The sequence below is a fragment of the Mirounga leonina genome, unplaced genomic scaffold (assembly GCF_011800145.1).
Source record: "Mirounga leonina isolate KUSES-001 unplaced genomic scaffold, KU_Mleo_1.0 Mir_129, whole genome shotgun sequence".
Taxonomy (NCBI): domain Eukaryota; kingdom Metazoa; phylum Chordata; class Mammalia; order Carnivora; family Phocidae; genus Mirounga; species Mirounga leonina.
Genome location: NW_023270323.1, coordinates 23,725,393 through 23,741,847, shown reverse-complemented (window position 1 = coordinate 23,741,847; position 16,455 = coordinate 23,725,393). Strand labels below are relative to the sequence as shown.

The 16,455-nt window shown below is 40.1% G+C and overlaps 1 protein-coding gene across 2 annotated transcripts in view; it reads right to left on the bottom strand.

Annotated features, from left to right (window-relative positions):
• The window catches only part of ADAMTS3 (ADAM metallopeptidase with thrombospondin type 1 motif 3), a 251,245-nt gene extending 244,747 nt beyond the window's left edge, over positions 1-6,498 (bottom strand). For both annotated transcript variants that reach the window (XM_035004838.1, XM_035004839.1), the window contains exons 1-2: positions 6,316-6,498; positions 4,972-4,999 (exon numbers count right to left, since the gene is read on the bottom strand). In XM_035004838.1, coding sequence (XP_034860729.1) covers positions 4,972-4,999; positions 6,316-6,384 — 97 coding nt within the window. In that variant the 5' untranslated portion in view covers positions 6,385-6,498. The remainder of the gene's footprint in view (positions 1-4,971; positions 5,000-6,315) is intronic.
• Between the last annotated feature and the right edge of the window lie 9,957 nt (positions 6,499-16,455).

Below are 16,455 nucleotides of genomic sequence, written 5' to 3'. Positions count from 1 at the left end.
AATAGCAAATAAAACAAAAACACATATACAAAAAATAATCCACACAATCTGTGTACTGAAAGATGACTGAGCAAGAATATGCTAAATTATAACAGTTTGGTACTTAAGATGATTGTCAAAAAGCTGGGGAATACAGAAAAACTAAAGAAGACAATTTTAATGGGCACATGTAAAACATCTATATTCAGAAGAAAAACTAATGAAAAAGAATAATTCAACAATTTCTAATAATAGACGTAGCACAGTTTAGGAGTAAAAGCTGATTTCTATTGGAGCAACACAAAGAGAAGGTTCCCAAAATTCTGTCATTAGAGTTCCATCTAAGTCATCACTGTCAATATATCCAGTCCAAGTAACATAACCAAATCCTTCATATTGAAACCACTCATGATTTTACCAGGCAATTTGGAATTGTCCCTAATGGCTTTCCAAGGTAATCTGGATTGGCTACCCACAAGCAAAGAATGCTTAGAGATAATCATCCTGGAAGCAGAACTGACCATGGGGATTTCTTAACATTTCTGAGCAATATTATGATTATTTGGTATAATGACAAGAAAAAACAGTGAAAATATGGGGAAGAAATATTTCAGCTAAACAGCAATAATAATTTGCTGGTAATAGATTAACATGCTACACTAAATAACATCTTCATCTACAAAGCTTAAAGCATTTAATATTAGCCATTATGATGTTCAATGGAGGGATGGAAGCTAAATCAGTGAAGTCAAATGCATGATCTTTAGGTACAAGAAAGAACAATGGCTATACAGATAGCTAAAATCCTAAATTTTATGAAGGATCCCTTTAAACCCCCTTAAATCACACTTTAAACCACAGTATTGCTGCTGGCAAATTGGTAGATTTTAATCTTAGGTTATCTTATTTCCCCTGATGCCTGAAACAGAGATCTCAAGTAGACATTAGTGCCAAATTAGTGGGCATTCCCAACCTGCACGTAATTCAGTTCAATTTACCAAATCTTATTGAACAGAAACAGAAAAGTGTAAGAAACCAATAAACCTAGCTCCGTGAGCTTTGTGGAATGAAAAGAGAAGTCACAAGGAGCCTTGATAACACTGAATAATTAATCGTATAGCCATTATCCTCATCCTCATTTTCTTAGGAACCAATTAAACCTGGAGAGGGGCACAGAACAAGAGCATTTAAGAAAAGCCAGAACACTAGGTGAATCCCAATCCCTGCTTACTAGATCTATGCACTGAATAACAAATATTTGAGGACCCACGAGGTACCAAGCCCAATTTTATATACCGGGGATACAGCAATCATCAAGACAAAGTGTTTGCTCTCATGAGGTCTACACCAGTAGAAATGCCTACTATAAGCCAAGGACTAGAGGAAGTGACTCACACTAAACCTTGAAAACCAAATAAGTACCTGCAAATGATGAACCAATATTTCTCAGTAAACTGGATATTTGAGAGGACAAGATTAGCGACTTTATTTTGTTAAGAATGAAATGTAATGGAATTTGAGACCTGGAAACAGAAATAGGGCAGAGAAAGATAGGTATGCCCTGATTCCAAGACGGGGGATAAGTGAGGGAACTCAGCCCAACACCAAAGCCTCACAATGATTTTTTCCTCTAATGATACTCAGGCAATTTCAGAGTGGTAGCTTATGAAACAAAGGATTCAGAGAATTCTTTGCAGATTTTACAGAATTCTCCGATTTCTACAGGACCATGATTACTTCCTAAGCCACATGTGTCACAGAGCAAGACTACTTACCCAATCAGGCCAGCCAACCAGCTGCCCACAATTACCCTAGGTGTCCTACCAAGGCCATACTCTGAGTCAGAATGAAAGAACTCCCTGATATGCCACAGAAGTATGTTAATGACCTCAGGAAACACACTTACACATATATACACAAGGCATACGCACTCACACATGTATGTGTATATGTATATACATATACACATATGTATACATGTATGAGTGTATGTATATGTGGGTGCAGACAGGTAGATAGGTAAGCAGTTCCTCTTTGGTTGACCAAGAAGCAGAGAAGTAGGTCGGAGTTCAAAGCCTATTTGCCCAGTTTCTCTAGGGTGAATCATACTTGCCCACATACCAAGAAGGCATTTTTCCACTGGGCTGGAGAGAAGGAAAGAAGCAAAGGCCCATCAACACACTACGTAGGTGATATTTCTATACACAGTCTAACCTGCCCTCATCACAACCACCTTCTCTCTACCTAAATAAAAGCCTTCCGACTCTCTAGGGGTTGAAGCATTTTAGACACATTTTTTATTGCTTTCTTAAGCACATATTGCATGACTATATTTCTTAAAAACGGGCAAAATTAACCTGTCCTGTCAGAAGCCAAGAAAGCAGTTACCCATCATGTGCGGACAGTGCAAAGAAGGTAGCCCAAGTGCTAGTAGTGTTGTACTTCTCGATCCAGATGCTAGTCACCAGGAGGGCTCCCTTCCAGAAGGGTCAGCAAGGTGTACACTCATACGCACTATCCTGCATGGATAGTATATCCATGCAGTAGAAAATAGTTTCTACTATTTTTTTTTAATTCAGCTTCCTAATAATCTGTGGTTTGTCACTAATCTATAGTTATCTCTTCCTGAGACATTAAATTATACAGAAATCATTCAGAACCATGGACTTTTCTCTAGCCGATTTGGAGACCAGTAAAAATAATTAATTCTACAAGCCTTATTAATCTTTCCTAATTGTACCGTTGATCAAATAGCACCTCTAAGCAGTTATATAAAACCACTTTTAAAATAATTCTTGGGAAAAAATTACTTAATTATATGTAGAGGAGGGCATTTTACCAAACTTTCAGGTTAACAACCCCTTTGCACCTTGGGACAAGGGAAAGAAATCTCATTCCTATACATAGATTTTTTTTTAAATGTATTTTTAAATCCCTTTTAAGTGCTACATAAATGATTATATCCCAAAGCCAAATGATAGCTACACTTTTACTATCACAAGACTCATGAGTCAAACCTATTTTTATCTTTATTTCTTCTCTTCACTCAACCTGAAAATGGTAAATAAAAATGACAGTAATAAAAAAGAGAAACCCTATAAAGCAGAGGAACTTGGGAGCAAGAAAATCTCCAGCAACACAATCTAAGAGTCCCCTGCCCTCCCCTCTTCCACACTGCTACTCATCTTCCTCTACCAAATTTAAGCACACCTGTACCACTTCCTTCTCTGCAGAAATCTGCAACTGAAGTAATTTATATTAACAAAAGGACTGGACCAAAGTCTAACTCAGGGCCTCTTACAGGAGAACATGCTGATTCTATCTGAAAATTTAATCAAAGCATGTATTTTATTCCTTTGATAGAATGGGTAATCTTTTTTATAGAATGGGTTATCTCTGATAGAATGGGTGATCTTTTTTCTTTTTTTTTTGCAGGGCTCGAACTGACAACCCAGAGATCAAGACCTCCTGAGCTGAGATCAAGAGTTGGACACTTAACCAACAAAGCCACCCAGGCACCCCTAGGATGGGCCATCTTAACACAGCTTTTTAATTTACATATTGAAAAGTTGGGATGTTTAAGTAATCAAATGTTTAAGCAATAAAAAAGGAAGACAGTTTTCTTTTTTACTGGTTTGAGGATTTTTTTTTAAGTCCTTCTTTAAAAAGACAGATATTCACGACTGAATGTTATCAGCTACACATAACAAATGTCTCTTCACAGACACTGTATATTTAATACAGTTCTCAGTCACTGTCCTCCCCTTTGCCCTACTCTTACTATGGAGGTCTAAGCTTGGAGAAGAGTTCCAACAATGCCAAACACTGCCGAGGAAGGGAGCATTCTGACATCTGTGGAGAAACAGCTACGTACGGACACCTCTGGGCCTGGACCTTCGGGTCCCTGCATTAGTTTACAAGTATGGAATCCTCCCAGCTCTGCCCTATGCACTCTAGCTGGTAGCTGTAGAACCTCTCAAGCCTCATTTTCTCCAAATCTGAAACAGGCACAATGGTGTCTCTACCTCGTGTGTGCTTGTGAGAGTTAGATGACACAATGCACACAAAGCAATTAATACAGTGCCCGACGCCCAGCACACAGGCAAGGACAGGTAACTGTGTTTGTAGTAATCAAAACTTTTCACTTCAAAGATGACTTCACAATATCACCTGACAAATACAGAATTTAAAGAGACTAATACACTGCCAAAAGGAAAATTTATCTTTTAAAGTAATCCAAGTTAAATGTATATAAAAAGACTCTGAATGGAGCCTGGCTTCTGGCCGGATGACTTTCAGTCTCTGAATTCAGAACAATTACTATTATAAATAGCTTCAAAAAAAGATCATGTGGACTTGGGAGTGACCTGTTACAAGTCACTTATACTCTCTGAGCCTCAGTCTTCTCACCCATAAAATGGGAATAATTCCCACATCATCAGGTAATACTGAAGTTTTAGACATTATTTTCAAAGTGCCTAGCTATATATTGCACATTAGTAGATAATTATTGTAAAGCAGATGGAATGAGAGAAGTCATCAGAGGTCTTATACAAAGCTGGAAAATTTTTAAGAGAAAAATTTTCATCCTCTTTCATTTTTCCCTCCTTTGTAGCATTCTTACACTTTGCCTTCTGTTCTAATCAGACGTGTTCCTCCTAATGCTCCACGAGTTGATTTGATTTGACTTATCTCCATGTCTTCTTCCAACCTCTACATCATTCTCCAAGTACCTACCAGTGGCTTGTCCAGGGACAGTAAAAAACTGATGCATTACAAGTCCAACGGCAGAATTTTTATATCCCTTTAACTCCGTCTGAAGAAAGTGGGGCCCTCTTCCCGAAAGAGGAAGAGAACAGAAATGCTCCTGAACTACAAATTATTTTTTTTTTAACCACAAACAGGAGAAATTTCAGAAAAAATATTTTAATTAGCTTATTTCATTCTCTACTTCCTACCAAGATAAGAATGACATCTGAGAACAAGGCTTACCTATTTGCACCATTTCTTCATTCCCAGCCTGTAAAGGAGGGGGAAAAGTAAAAAGAAACAGTTACTGGGTTTCATCTTATCACCTTGTACGTTTTATTTCTACCAGTAATGCTTTTCAGGAGCTAATCGGGAGATGCGGGAGATGGGGACTGGTGCCTAAAGGCTGAGCCTTGGTTTGTAGGTTCTTGTGGCAAGAGAATGAGCCAATTCAATAACAGTCTAGAACGGGGAGTTGTTTGCCCGTTTTAATTTTAATATTTATAAAGCCAGCAAAAATAAATACGGACATTCAATATTATTTTCTTAAAACTCAGATACTGGGTGAGGATTAGCAAAGAAAATCTCTGTATTCATATGCGTGAAAAGAAACCTAAAAGGGGGCCCGATATATCAGATTTGAGGTCAAGAATCAACTAGACAATCTTCTACTTTTTTTTAACCTATGGCCACACCAGGCCGACCAGAGAAGCTACAAAAACTCACAGAGTTATTCTGTGCCCGAAGTCCCACCGGCCCCGAGCTGATGTGATTTACAACAAACGGCTCGGGGCTCCGCTCGTCCCGCCGAGCCTTCCCAAGGACTCTTCAGAGAGCATCGAGCTTCACCTTGAGTCTCCAAAGGGTGGGGGCTGGGCCGAAAAGCAACAGAGCTGCACTCAACTTAGCTTTAAAAGAGGAGGAGTTGTGCGGAGGGGGAGGGGAGTAACGCGGCCGGCGCCTCCAGCCTCTGCCCAGGAAAATGCAGGGCAGGAAACGTCCCCAGTCCCCCTCCCCAACTGTCAAACCCCAGCCCGGCCGCGGTCCTCCCAGGACACGTGTCTACTGGATCGCTCCCTGTCCGGCCCAAGGACTTCCTGAAACCCCCGCCTCCGGCTGCCCGAAAAAGCTCTGAGTCAGTGAGGAGGAGAGAAAGCCCCGCGAACCCTACTCCGGCGGCAGCAACCAGAGCACTGGGATCCTGGACCCAGCGTTCAGAACTTCATTCAAGCGCCCAGACCGCCCTCCGGAAAGGGGAAACCCAGATGGCCCGGCGAGGATGCGAATTGGCTGCAGTTTGTCACCAGGAATTGTTACGAATGCCGCAAAGGGGGGTGGGGGGGAAGCCCTAGGTGTGACAAGCCTGGGCTCCCAGAGTGGGAGTCACAACCCACCCCTGCAATTCAACCCCCCACCCCAGAAAACCCCGCAGGCTGCGCCCAGCCCTCAAACACCGTTCCTGAAGGCACAAGATAACAGGGAAGGGTGGGAGGGGGGGAGGAGGAAAGAGAGGAGGGGAAAGAGGGGAGGAACTTTTTCGGGAAAAGGTTGGGTTTGAGTTTTTTATTGTTATTATTTTCCACTTACTTGTCCATCAGCTGAAGTCCTAACCTCTACCAGAGCGGCTGCTATCAACCAAAGTGACAGGAGAACCATCACGAGTCGAGTTCACTTTTCAACTACTGGGCAAAAAGCAAATGCCCAGAGCAAACCCCCCCCAAAATAAGTTTCTTTAAAAAAAAAGAAAGAAAGAAAAAGAAAAAATGCAGAATAAAAAAAAAAACTTATCTTCTGTGATTTGCTTCAATGAAAATGAAATTTGAGCTCTGAGACTGGCCCCCTCTGCTCTGCAGTTCTTTCCACTTCACCTTCTCACCCCGTTCTCCCAAACAGAGTGTGCAGGAGCGAGAAGGTGCTGCGAGCCGGGCACGGGCTGCGCCGGGAGAGGGGGAAGGGACGAGGGGCTTCCAACTATCTCTGCCCAAAGCGGCTTTTCCTGGGCTTTTCGAGCACCATTGGTTCGTAAGGTTAGCGCGGAGAATGCTTGGGCGCCCTGGAGCACAGCAGGGGGAAGTATTAGCGAGAGAGACGAGCGAGCGGGAGCGGGAGAAAGAGGCAGGGAGAGGGCGACTCCGCCGCTCACACAGAGGTGGGGGCGGGAGGAGCCGAAGGGGAGGAGGAGGAGGCTGGCGGAGGAGGTGGGAGGAGTGGGTCGCTAGCCGGCTCCTGTTGCTCTCAGTGCGGCGGTCTGCTGGCTGCCGGCGACCCGCCGGGCGCTAATAAGGCGGCCGGAGCCCCCCGGGCGGCCCCTCCCGCCGCGGCGCCCACGTCACGCGGGGCCGGGGCCCGCGCCCCCCGCGCCCGCCGGCAGGGCCGGGGCGGGCGCGGCCGGCGCGGGAGGACGGCGAGGAGTGGGGAGGAGTGGGGACGATCCCGTAGGCGGCCGGCCCTAGGCAGGGTCGGGCTTTGAAACCGCTTAGGTGGGGACTCGTGTGGCGGGGGGTCGAGCACCCCCTCCCCGAGATCCTCTCCTGCCCCCGCCAGAGGGGCTAGGGGAAGGGGGCGGTCCAGGGAAGCCGCTGGTCCCTACTGGCGGGACCGGCGTTGAGTTAATTATAGGAAGGGGGAGGGTCCAAGGGCCGCTCCTGGGCTTTAGGAAATTCACCTCCTCCAAACTCGTGTCCTCCCAGCTAGGGAAAAGGCTCCCCGCAGAGAACCCCAAGAACCTCCAGGGCTTAACGACGCGGCTAAATGCCCTCCAGACGCCTACCACGTTTTGTGGGGGGGGGTGGCCCCTCCCCACTTTAAGTTCTTGTTTATGCTTTACTCGTTTATATTACTTTTGAAAGATATCATGTCTCTTCCTTGACTCACCCGGATGCTTCCGTTTATCACTAGAGTACACAGGCCTCAGCGTCTCTTACTCCCAACAAGATTAAGTTATCAAATGATTTCTGCCCACTGTGGCCGAAGCTTCCTGGGAGGAGATGACACCAACCTGGGCTCCAGAGCCCTGAAGATGTGAAGACACTTGGCTGGAATCCAAGCCCAGGATGGCTTCTTGAGGTAGACAGACCCCTGTGGGTGCTTTCTTGGGAGCAGAGGGCTGGAGTATTTCCACCCTCCTCTGACCAGTTTCGGATCCTCTCTCCCCAGAACAGACCATGAGAGGGGGGTGATTAGGCACAACTTTAGGTATAATCCTCAAAACTTCAACTGGAATCTTGAAAAGGCCTACCTAAAATAAAATGTGTAGAAGCTAATGTTTATTTTGCTAAGGGATTCTTTAGTAAATCATAGTCTTTTCTTTTTTAAAAATGGTGCGGAGTCTGGAGGTTTCTTATACTTTGATTCATTATTTAAGGGTTGCATCTTTAACTTACACATGGCAAGATCTGTGTTCACTGGTGTGTTATCTACTAAGTCTTCTCAAAATCATGTATATGGGACGCTTACATGTACAAATGAGAAACCAGATAACTAAATGACCAGATAACCTAAATACCCCCAATGGGGTATTAGGTTCATTAGTTTTGGGGTGGAATTATAATTAGACCCCAGCACTGAAATATGCTAAGTTACTTTTTCCCTTCAATTAAAGCCTTCAGCATGTTTGTAACCTGTCATTGACTTTCTATCCAGGAGTGCTTTGCTGAATTTTATACCTAGTTTTCTTAGTCATTAAAAAGAAATAATCCTTTGGATGTTTCGGTGGCTCAGGTCATGATCCCAGGGTCCTCCCATAAGTCCCACATCGCTTCTTACTCAATGGGGATACTGCATCTCCCTCTGCCTCTTTCTCTTTCTGACAAATAAATAAAATCTTTAAAAAAAAAAAAAAGAATCCTCATGTTCTGTAAGTAAAAAGTATGTCAATTTACACTGACAAGTAAAAGAATACTAGAGTACAAGTCAGAAAACCTGGGTGCTAGGCCCAGCTTGGTCTGTTTGACCTTGACAAGTCACCAAACTATTTTGGTTTTCCCCCATGAGATATTTCAGCTCTAAAAATTCTCTGATTTTAAGTAACAACAAATACTGTATTTAGACATGGCATTACAGTAGTCCTTTTTGTGTTAAATTTTACGAAGTTCTGACATTTGGTATCATAACCCCTGGCACAACAAGCAATTCATATGACTTTCATGAAAACAGTGGCTTCAGACATTTGGGGCCATGACCACAGAGAGAAATGTATTTTACATTGTGACCCAGTAAAAATTTCATGGTTCAGTACATGCTACACGCAACAACTCTGATATTTTCTGTCCTATTTGTTTCCTGTGTTCTCCCCCTCCAATTCTGGTCAGGATCCACTTCATTGCTTTCACGACCCAGTGAATCATGACCCTCATTCTGACAAACATTGATTTGAGAGCTTACAAGAAGCTTTATATTTCTCAGATTCTAAATGAGTTAAGTTCAGATTAATAAGGTTCTCCCAATATACTCTAAGACAAACTTTCTCAAAGTATGTCCTGGAATGTTAAATGTTTTACACACACACACACACACACAAAGTCTCTGACAGTCAACTAAAATTTGTGACGTACTCAGATAAACAACCTGAAATGGATTTCTTTATTTCAGAACTTCACAGGGACTTTGATATCCTAAGCACATTGTGAGTCTTCCAGAGAGAGATATAGTGCTCTATGGTCCTCATACTGATTTGACCACAGAATGCTGTTTTTCTTAGGCTTTATCCTCTGAAGAACACACTACGTGGGGAAATGCCATTGCAAAGACCAATTATTAAAGTAAAATGAACTCTGAGTCACATAGGTAGGATTCACATGCAGATTCAGCTTGAGTTTATCAATCTAAAATTAGTTTAATAATACTGCTTTTGAAAAATGTTCATGAAAATTAACAGAACCTTGCATGTAAACTGTTTGGCCCGTGGTCTAGAACATGATAAGGGCCTAAATGAAGATTTTTTTTACTTGAAACTATATGGCGTATGTGCAGATGGCTCAATGGGAATGAAATATGGTGAGTTCTAAGAAAAGTAGGAAAATGTAAAGACCTAAAATGTGACGAACTTTTAATTTTACCAGACATAATGCAGGGAATCAAAAGCAAAGCTGTTATTAAGTTCCTTTCACAACTGACCCCTACATGCCTGTTTCGAAATAAATTCCTGCCTTTCCCTCCATGTTTCTTTGCCTCTAGCTCGTGCTGTTTCCCAAACTCATGTCCATGTGCTAGCTCAAATACTAAACCAATGCTTATAGTAGGTTTTCTTTCAAAATATGTTTGAAGTAGAGAAACAATTTCAAAAGTAGTCACATATATGTAGTCTCCCTAATTGTGAAATCAGTCCCTTTAAGACTTAAGTTTCATGAAATCAGTTGATGTATGGACATTTTAATCTGTGCATCCTCATATTGGCAACAATTAACTAAGCAGGAGTGTGTGTGTGTGTGTTTTCCATTTGAGGCTGACTGGTCAATGTTGTATATTTTGTCATAAGTTGACAATAATTTCATACCCCATGTGTATTGTGTTTTAAACATATAAACAAATTTTTGTCATTTCTTACAGCAAAAAAATTCATTTATAATTTATTGTTTTGCTATTTACCTTTCCCACGCTTTTTTTTTTTTTTTATAAGATTTGTTTTTAGAGCAGTGTAAGGTTCACAGCACAGCTGAGGAGGAGATGGAGATTTCTCATATACCCCCTGCCCCTGCACGACAGAACTTCCACTAATATCAGCACCCTCCAAACTGTAACAAAAGAGTGGTACATTAGTTAGAATTGATGAAACTGTACTGACACATCATAACCACCCAAAGTCCATAGTCGACGTATGGTTCACTCTTGCTTTTGTATATTCTATGGATTTGGACAAATGTATAATGGACTGTATATCCATCATTATCATACAGAGTATTTTCACTGCCCTAAAAATCCTCTATGTTCCACCTACTCATCCCTTCCCATCCCCCTACCCCTGGCAACCACTCATCTTTTTTACTGTCTCCATAGTTTTGCCTTTTTTCAGAATGTCATATAGTTGAGATCATGCAGTGTGTGGCCTTTTCAGATTGTCTTCTTTCACTTAGTGGTACGCATTTAAGTTTCCTCCATGTCTTTTCATGGCTTGATTGCTCATTTCCTTTTAGTGTTCAATAATATTCCATTGCCTGGATATACCCCAGGTTAGGCATTCTGCTACTGAAGGACATCTTGGTTGCTTTCAAGATTGGCAATTATAAATAAAATTGCTAGAAACATCCATGTGTGGGGTTTTGTGTGGATATAAGTTTTCAACTTCTTTGGGTAAATACCAAGGATCATGATTGCTGGACTGTATGGTAGAGGTATATTTAATTTTATAAGAAACTGCCAAACTGTCTTCCAAAGTGGCTGTACCATTTTGCATTCTCACCAGTGAGGAATATTTGAGAGTTCCTGTTGTTCCACATCTTTGTCAGTATTTGGTGGTGTCAGTTTTCCAGATTTTGACCATTCCAATAGGTATAGATTGGTATCTCATTGTTTTAATTTGCATTTCCCTGAAGCCATGTAAGGTAGAGCATCTTTTCATGTGCTTCTTTGCCATCTGTATATCTTCTTTGCTAAAGTGTCTGCTAAGGTCTTTGGCCCATTTTTTAACTGGGTTGTTTATTTTCTTATTGTTGAGTTTTAGTTCTTTGTGTATTTTAGAGAATAGTTCTTTATCTTTATTTGCAAAAAAATTTTGCAAATACTTTCTCCCAGTTTCTGGCTTGTCTTCTTATTCTCTTGACCTTGTCTTTCACAGAGCACAAGTTTTTAATTTTAATTTTAATTAAGTGTTTTCCCATACTTTTCATATATCTATGACCTCCTGTCAATATTAATTAGATAGATCATAATTTTTATGTCTTTCCCATGGTCAAATAAATCTGAGACATTCTCGGGCGCCTGGGTGGCTCAGTTGGTTAAGCGACTGCCTTCGGCTCAGGTCATGATCCTGGAGTCCCTGGATCGAGTCCCGCATCGGGCTCCCTGCTCGGCAGGGAGTCTGCTTCTCCCTCTGACCCTTCCCCCTCTCATGCTCTCTCTATCTCATTCTCTCTCTCAAATAAATAAATAAAATCTTAAAAAAAAAAAAATCTGAGAAATTCTCTACTCAACTTGGTTCAAAATATAAGTACAAAATTTATCGCATCATAATTAATCAGATTTATATCTGCCCCTTCCTCTAAATTGCAAGTTCCTTGAGGACATTGACCTCTGCTTTATTCACTTTCAATTACAGGTATCTAGACAAATTTCCATCCCACGTAAGTTACAGAGAACTGTACTACTTCCTGAGCATGTCCAGGGAAAATCATGTCCTTTTTTCCCTACCTGGTGATGAGCTTTATTCCAGGCCCTGGAATTCTTAGCTTCTAGAACCAACACAGAGAAACACGAGAGTAGGTACATGGAACTGACCATTATAAGAACGTGAGAGCTGAGCCTATTGGCTATCTTCTCCACTTTTCCCACCCCTATAGCCTCAAAGAACACTGCTATGAGATGTATTTTCTCATAGCAAAATGAGAAAATGGGGCTGATAGCATCACATATGGAATTAGTTTGCTGCTCATTAAGGATAAGAGTCTTCCTCTCACATAGCACCCTCCCCTGTTTTATGTAATACTGATTTTTCATTTGTGGATCAGAGACTCAGGCATGCTGTGTATACATTACTGTTAGTATTTTTAACCAAGCTGTTAGGTTGGTTAGGAGTTAGGGTGCTAACTTTTCATACCCATAGAATAGAGCCTGGCACATAGTAGGCACTCAAACAATATTTGTTCAATAAATGAGGGAGGGACTAGTTCCTGTTTCTACTTAGCAGAGTGAAATGAATATATATATATTTTTTCCCTCCTATTAGTGAATAAGCTATTTCCAACTTGACCCTTTTTACAGGAGTTTTTTGGAAGTCCCATTGAAAGAAAAAAAATTAAACAGGAAAATTTATGAATACAAGGATCAATAAATTAGAAATGGAAAAGCCCTACTAGGTCATCAAGTTCATTCTTTGGTTTGTGGTTGAGGCAGTGTTGTTCCCACCGTCTTTTCCTTCAGAGGAAAACCATTATCTTATGTGGATAAACTTGGACATCCAGAATTTTTTGTATTTCATGATTTGCTTTTGGAAGAATAATTCCACCTTGGGACAAGACTTGAGGGAAAATTATTCCTCATGTTCCTTGATTTTCCTTTTTCTTGACTTGGGATTATTTATTGTACCCGTACCTTTGATTAGCACCATAAACAGCCTTCTTTCCTTAATAAAGCTTGAGTTAACAATTGATGTATTTAACTGTTTATACCTAACTAACATAAACAGATATTACCATCTACCTTCCATTACTTTTATAATCTTTCTCTTTTCTTCAAGTTTTTGAAATATTTTTTGCTTGGAAGAAGCAAAAAAGCTTAAAAGATCAGTCTTCTTGAGGGTTAAACAGAAATAAGATAATACTTAAAATTTAAAATTCTTCCAGATGTTCCTTGATATGGCACAACTCTATAGTTATAGCTATTCTATTAGTGAAGCATTGAGAATTATCATCAGATTACTTTGCATTTATGCCATAATTTCCCTCTTGATAATTCAAGGAACTCTACTAGAGTGGAACTCAGGATAAAACAGATGAATATTTAGGACTACTGAATGTAGTCAATGTATTCTCTTGGAGAAGTTCAAAATCAGAGATGTGGCACAGTGCTTTTCATATAGTTGACTATACGATAAATATATGATAAATTTAGTTAAATATCTAACCGACTCCTACTAATTATACCAACCCTTATATTTTGAAATGCCACCAAATTGTTAACTTCAAAACTGTATGTTGTTTTCTGTAATTCTCAACTCAATGATACATAACATTTGGGAGGTACTTCACAGTACAAAAGTCTATGAATTAATTACCATTTTTTTAAAAAATAGAGTAGAATTTACCATTTTCAATGGAACTCAACAGCATGTATTGAGGGAGGGAGAGCTCTAGCAAATTAGCACTTACAGCTCGTAAATCGAGTTCTCTTACAGGAGACCGTAAGTTACTTTCAAGCCAGAAACTTAATTAAGTGTTCTGAATTTATGCTAGAGTCAAAACCAGATGAAATGGTTTTCTGTGGAAAAAAGCTATATTAAAATTACAGTTGGGAGAATCCCTCCACTTAAGGAAGAGTTGCTACTGTTAGTTAACAAAGCAAGTTCTGCAATAAAATTTCCTGTAGATTTTTGAGATTAGGATACTTGCCTCTCTCCATGATGTCTAAAAGCAAAGAAACAGAGTTAGACATCTTCTGGATATCCAGTCCAATGATTACACAGAAAATCACAGTTATGCTATATGGTGAGGCAAGTGTATTTTGCACATCATTGCAACACATTTGAACCAACAGAGTTTATATTTTATTATTAACTTTCTGAACCCACATTTTGTATCCATTGACTGGCAAAGTGTTCACAAAATGTTTATAAGGGTTTTATCTTTTTTTCTATGGGAAAAACAAACTTTCATTCCTCTGAGTTATCAAAATTCATCCCCAATTTTACCACATTAAAACAACTTTTCAATAAGATTAGTTCTTGAGTTCTCGGCGTGTTATATTCATTCACTTAGGCAGCAATTAACTTTTTCCAGACTAGAATTAGGAATAATTTGCATAGAGAAAATGGGCAGAAAACAATCCACCACAGAAATGAAAAATTAGTTATGAAATCAACAACCAGTCTTAGACTATCTCTTAAGAAAACACAATTCACAATCTTAGAATCTAGCTTTTTTAGGGAAAACAAAAAACAGAAATAAAAACAAAAACAAAACAAAGAAGCCTGAACTCTGATCTGGAAAGACAGGTTTTTATCTGAATCTAGCTTTTTTAGGGAAAAAAAAAAAAAGAGAACAAAACAATAACAAAACAAAGAAGCCCAAACTCTGATCTGGAAAAACTTGGGTTTTTATCTGAAGAGATTCTCAGCCAGATGATAAACCAGACGTATCAATCTAGAAATTGTTGCTGTTCTTACTTGGTTGCTATTATTACAAAAGTTCATTTATTTTAAGAAAAAAAAAAACACTAAGATTTATGTCTAGGGTCTTTATTCTGTTATTGTCACACTAAACAAAGCAAGAACCCAGAAGCTACCACTATTCTGGCAAGTTCAAATGATAAATGCTTAGTGGAGATAGTTCAAATGTGAAATTATAGAACCATGTTAGTAGTCCGATGTCATCTCAAAGAGAAGCAAACATTTCAGAAAAAACATTTACCATCAATGTAACTTCATACAGAATCAAATATTCTAATGACACATAAATGCTTTTTACACAATTCTCCAAAATATTCTCCATTTTGTTTTTATTAATCATTCAAATTGTTAATAGCATAAGGAAGTAATGCAAGTCTATGAACTTCAGTCAATCCTCAAATTTGTCGACTTAGTGGAAAAAAAAGTTCCAATATATGAACTAAATACCTGCTTGTGACAATTCATGGCGAAAACGTATCTCCGTTTACTGTGGTGTTTTCTTCCCACTTATTAGAAGAAACGTTAAAATGACCTGTGGAGGTTTTTTTAAAATGCACATTTGTGTTGTTATGATGGGCACTGGGTGATGTATGGAAGTGTTGAATCACTATATTGTACACCTGAAACGAATAGAACACTGTATGTTAACTACAGTAGAATTAACATTTTTTTAAATGCACATTTATGGGCAACTCCCAGCTATTCTGATTCAGTAGATCTGCTGTGGAAACTTGGCATCTGTATTTTTCCAAAGTTACACAGATAATTCAATCTAAATTGTGTCCAAAGACTTGCTGCTCAAACTTTTAGGTACCTAAGAAATGCAAATTCTGATGCAGCAAGTTTAGGGTGGGGCAGTTCTGAGGAGTTCCCAGGTGATGGTGACATAGCTTGTCCTGGGAAAACACTAGAAAGACCCTAGCGCACACTACTTTGAGATAATTACAGAAAACAGGACCAGTGACATTAAAACCAAGCATGAGCTATTTAGAATAGCATCTAATTTTGTCCCCTATACCTTACTAAATATCCATTAGAAACAATCAACATATAACTCAGAACTGGGTAGAAATAAGCCCAGGAAAGCATCTCTGCGGCACTGATTGGGAGATTAAGTGTGCTTTTATTAAGAACTCACTGAGCCGTGTTCTTTCTTACACACTGAGCACGTTAAATAAAACCAGTTTAAGAATGGTTAATTATTAATTCTTTTTTTTTTTTTTTAAAGATTTTACTTATTTATTTGAGACAGAGAATGAGAGAGACAGAGAGCACATGAGAGGGGGGAGGGTCAGAGGGCGAAGCAGGCTCCCTGCCGAGCAGGGAGCCCGATGCGGGACTCGATCCCGGGACTCCAGGATCATGACCTGAGCCGAAGGCAGTCGCTTAACCAACTGAGCCACCCAGGCGCCCAAGAATGGTTAATTATTAATTCTTAAAAAAATTAATCACAGTCCGCAATCTACAATCTCTCTTAGGCATGTTTGTTGCCCACAGGAACACGACAGACATTTCCTTTTGAGGTGCCACATTTCTGAACTATTCATGCAATGAGCATCCAGCACTGAGGCTAGAGATGCGCCTACAATTGGCTCTCCATTAGCAGCTGGCCCAAAATAAGTATTCGAATTCAAGGAACTCTCTGAGGCTATTCATCTTTAAGAAAAGGAGGCTGAAGGACTTGTTGATTC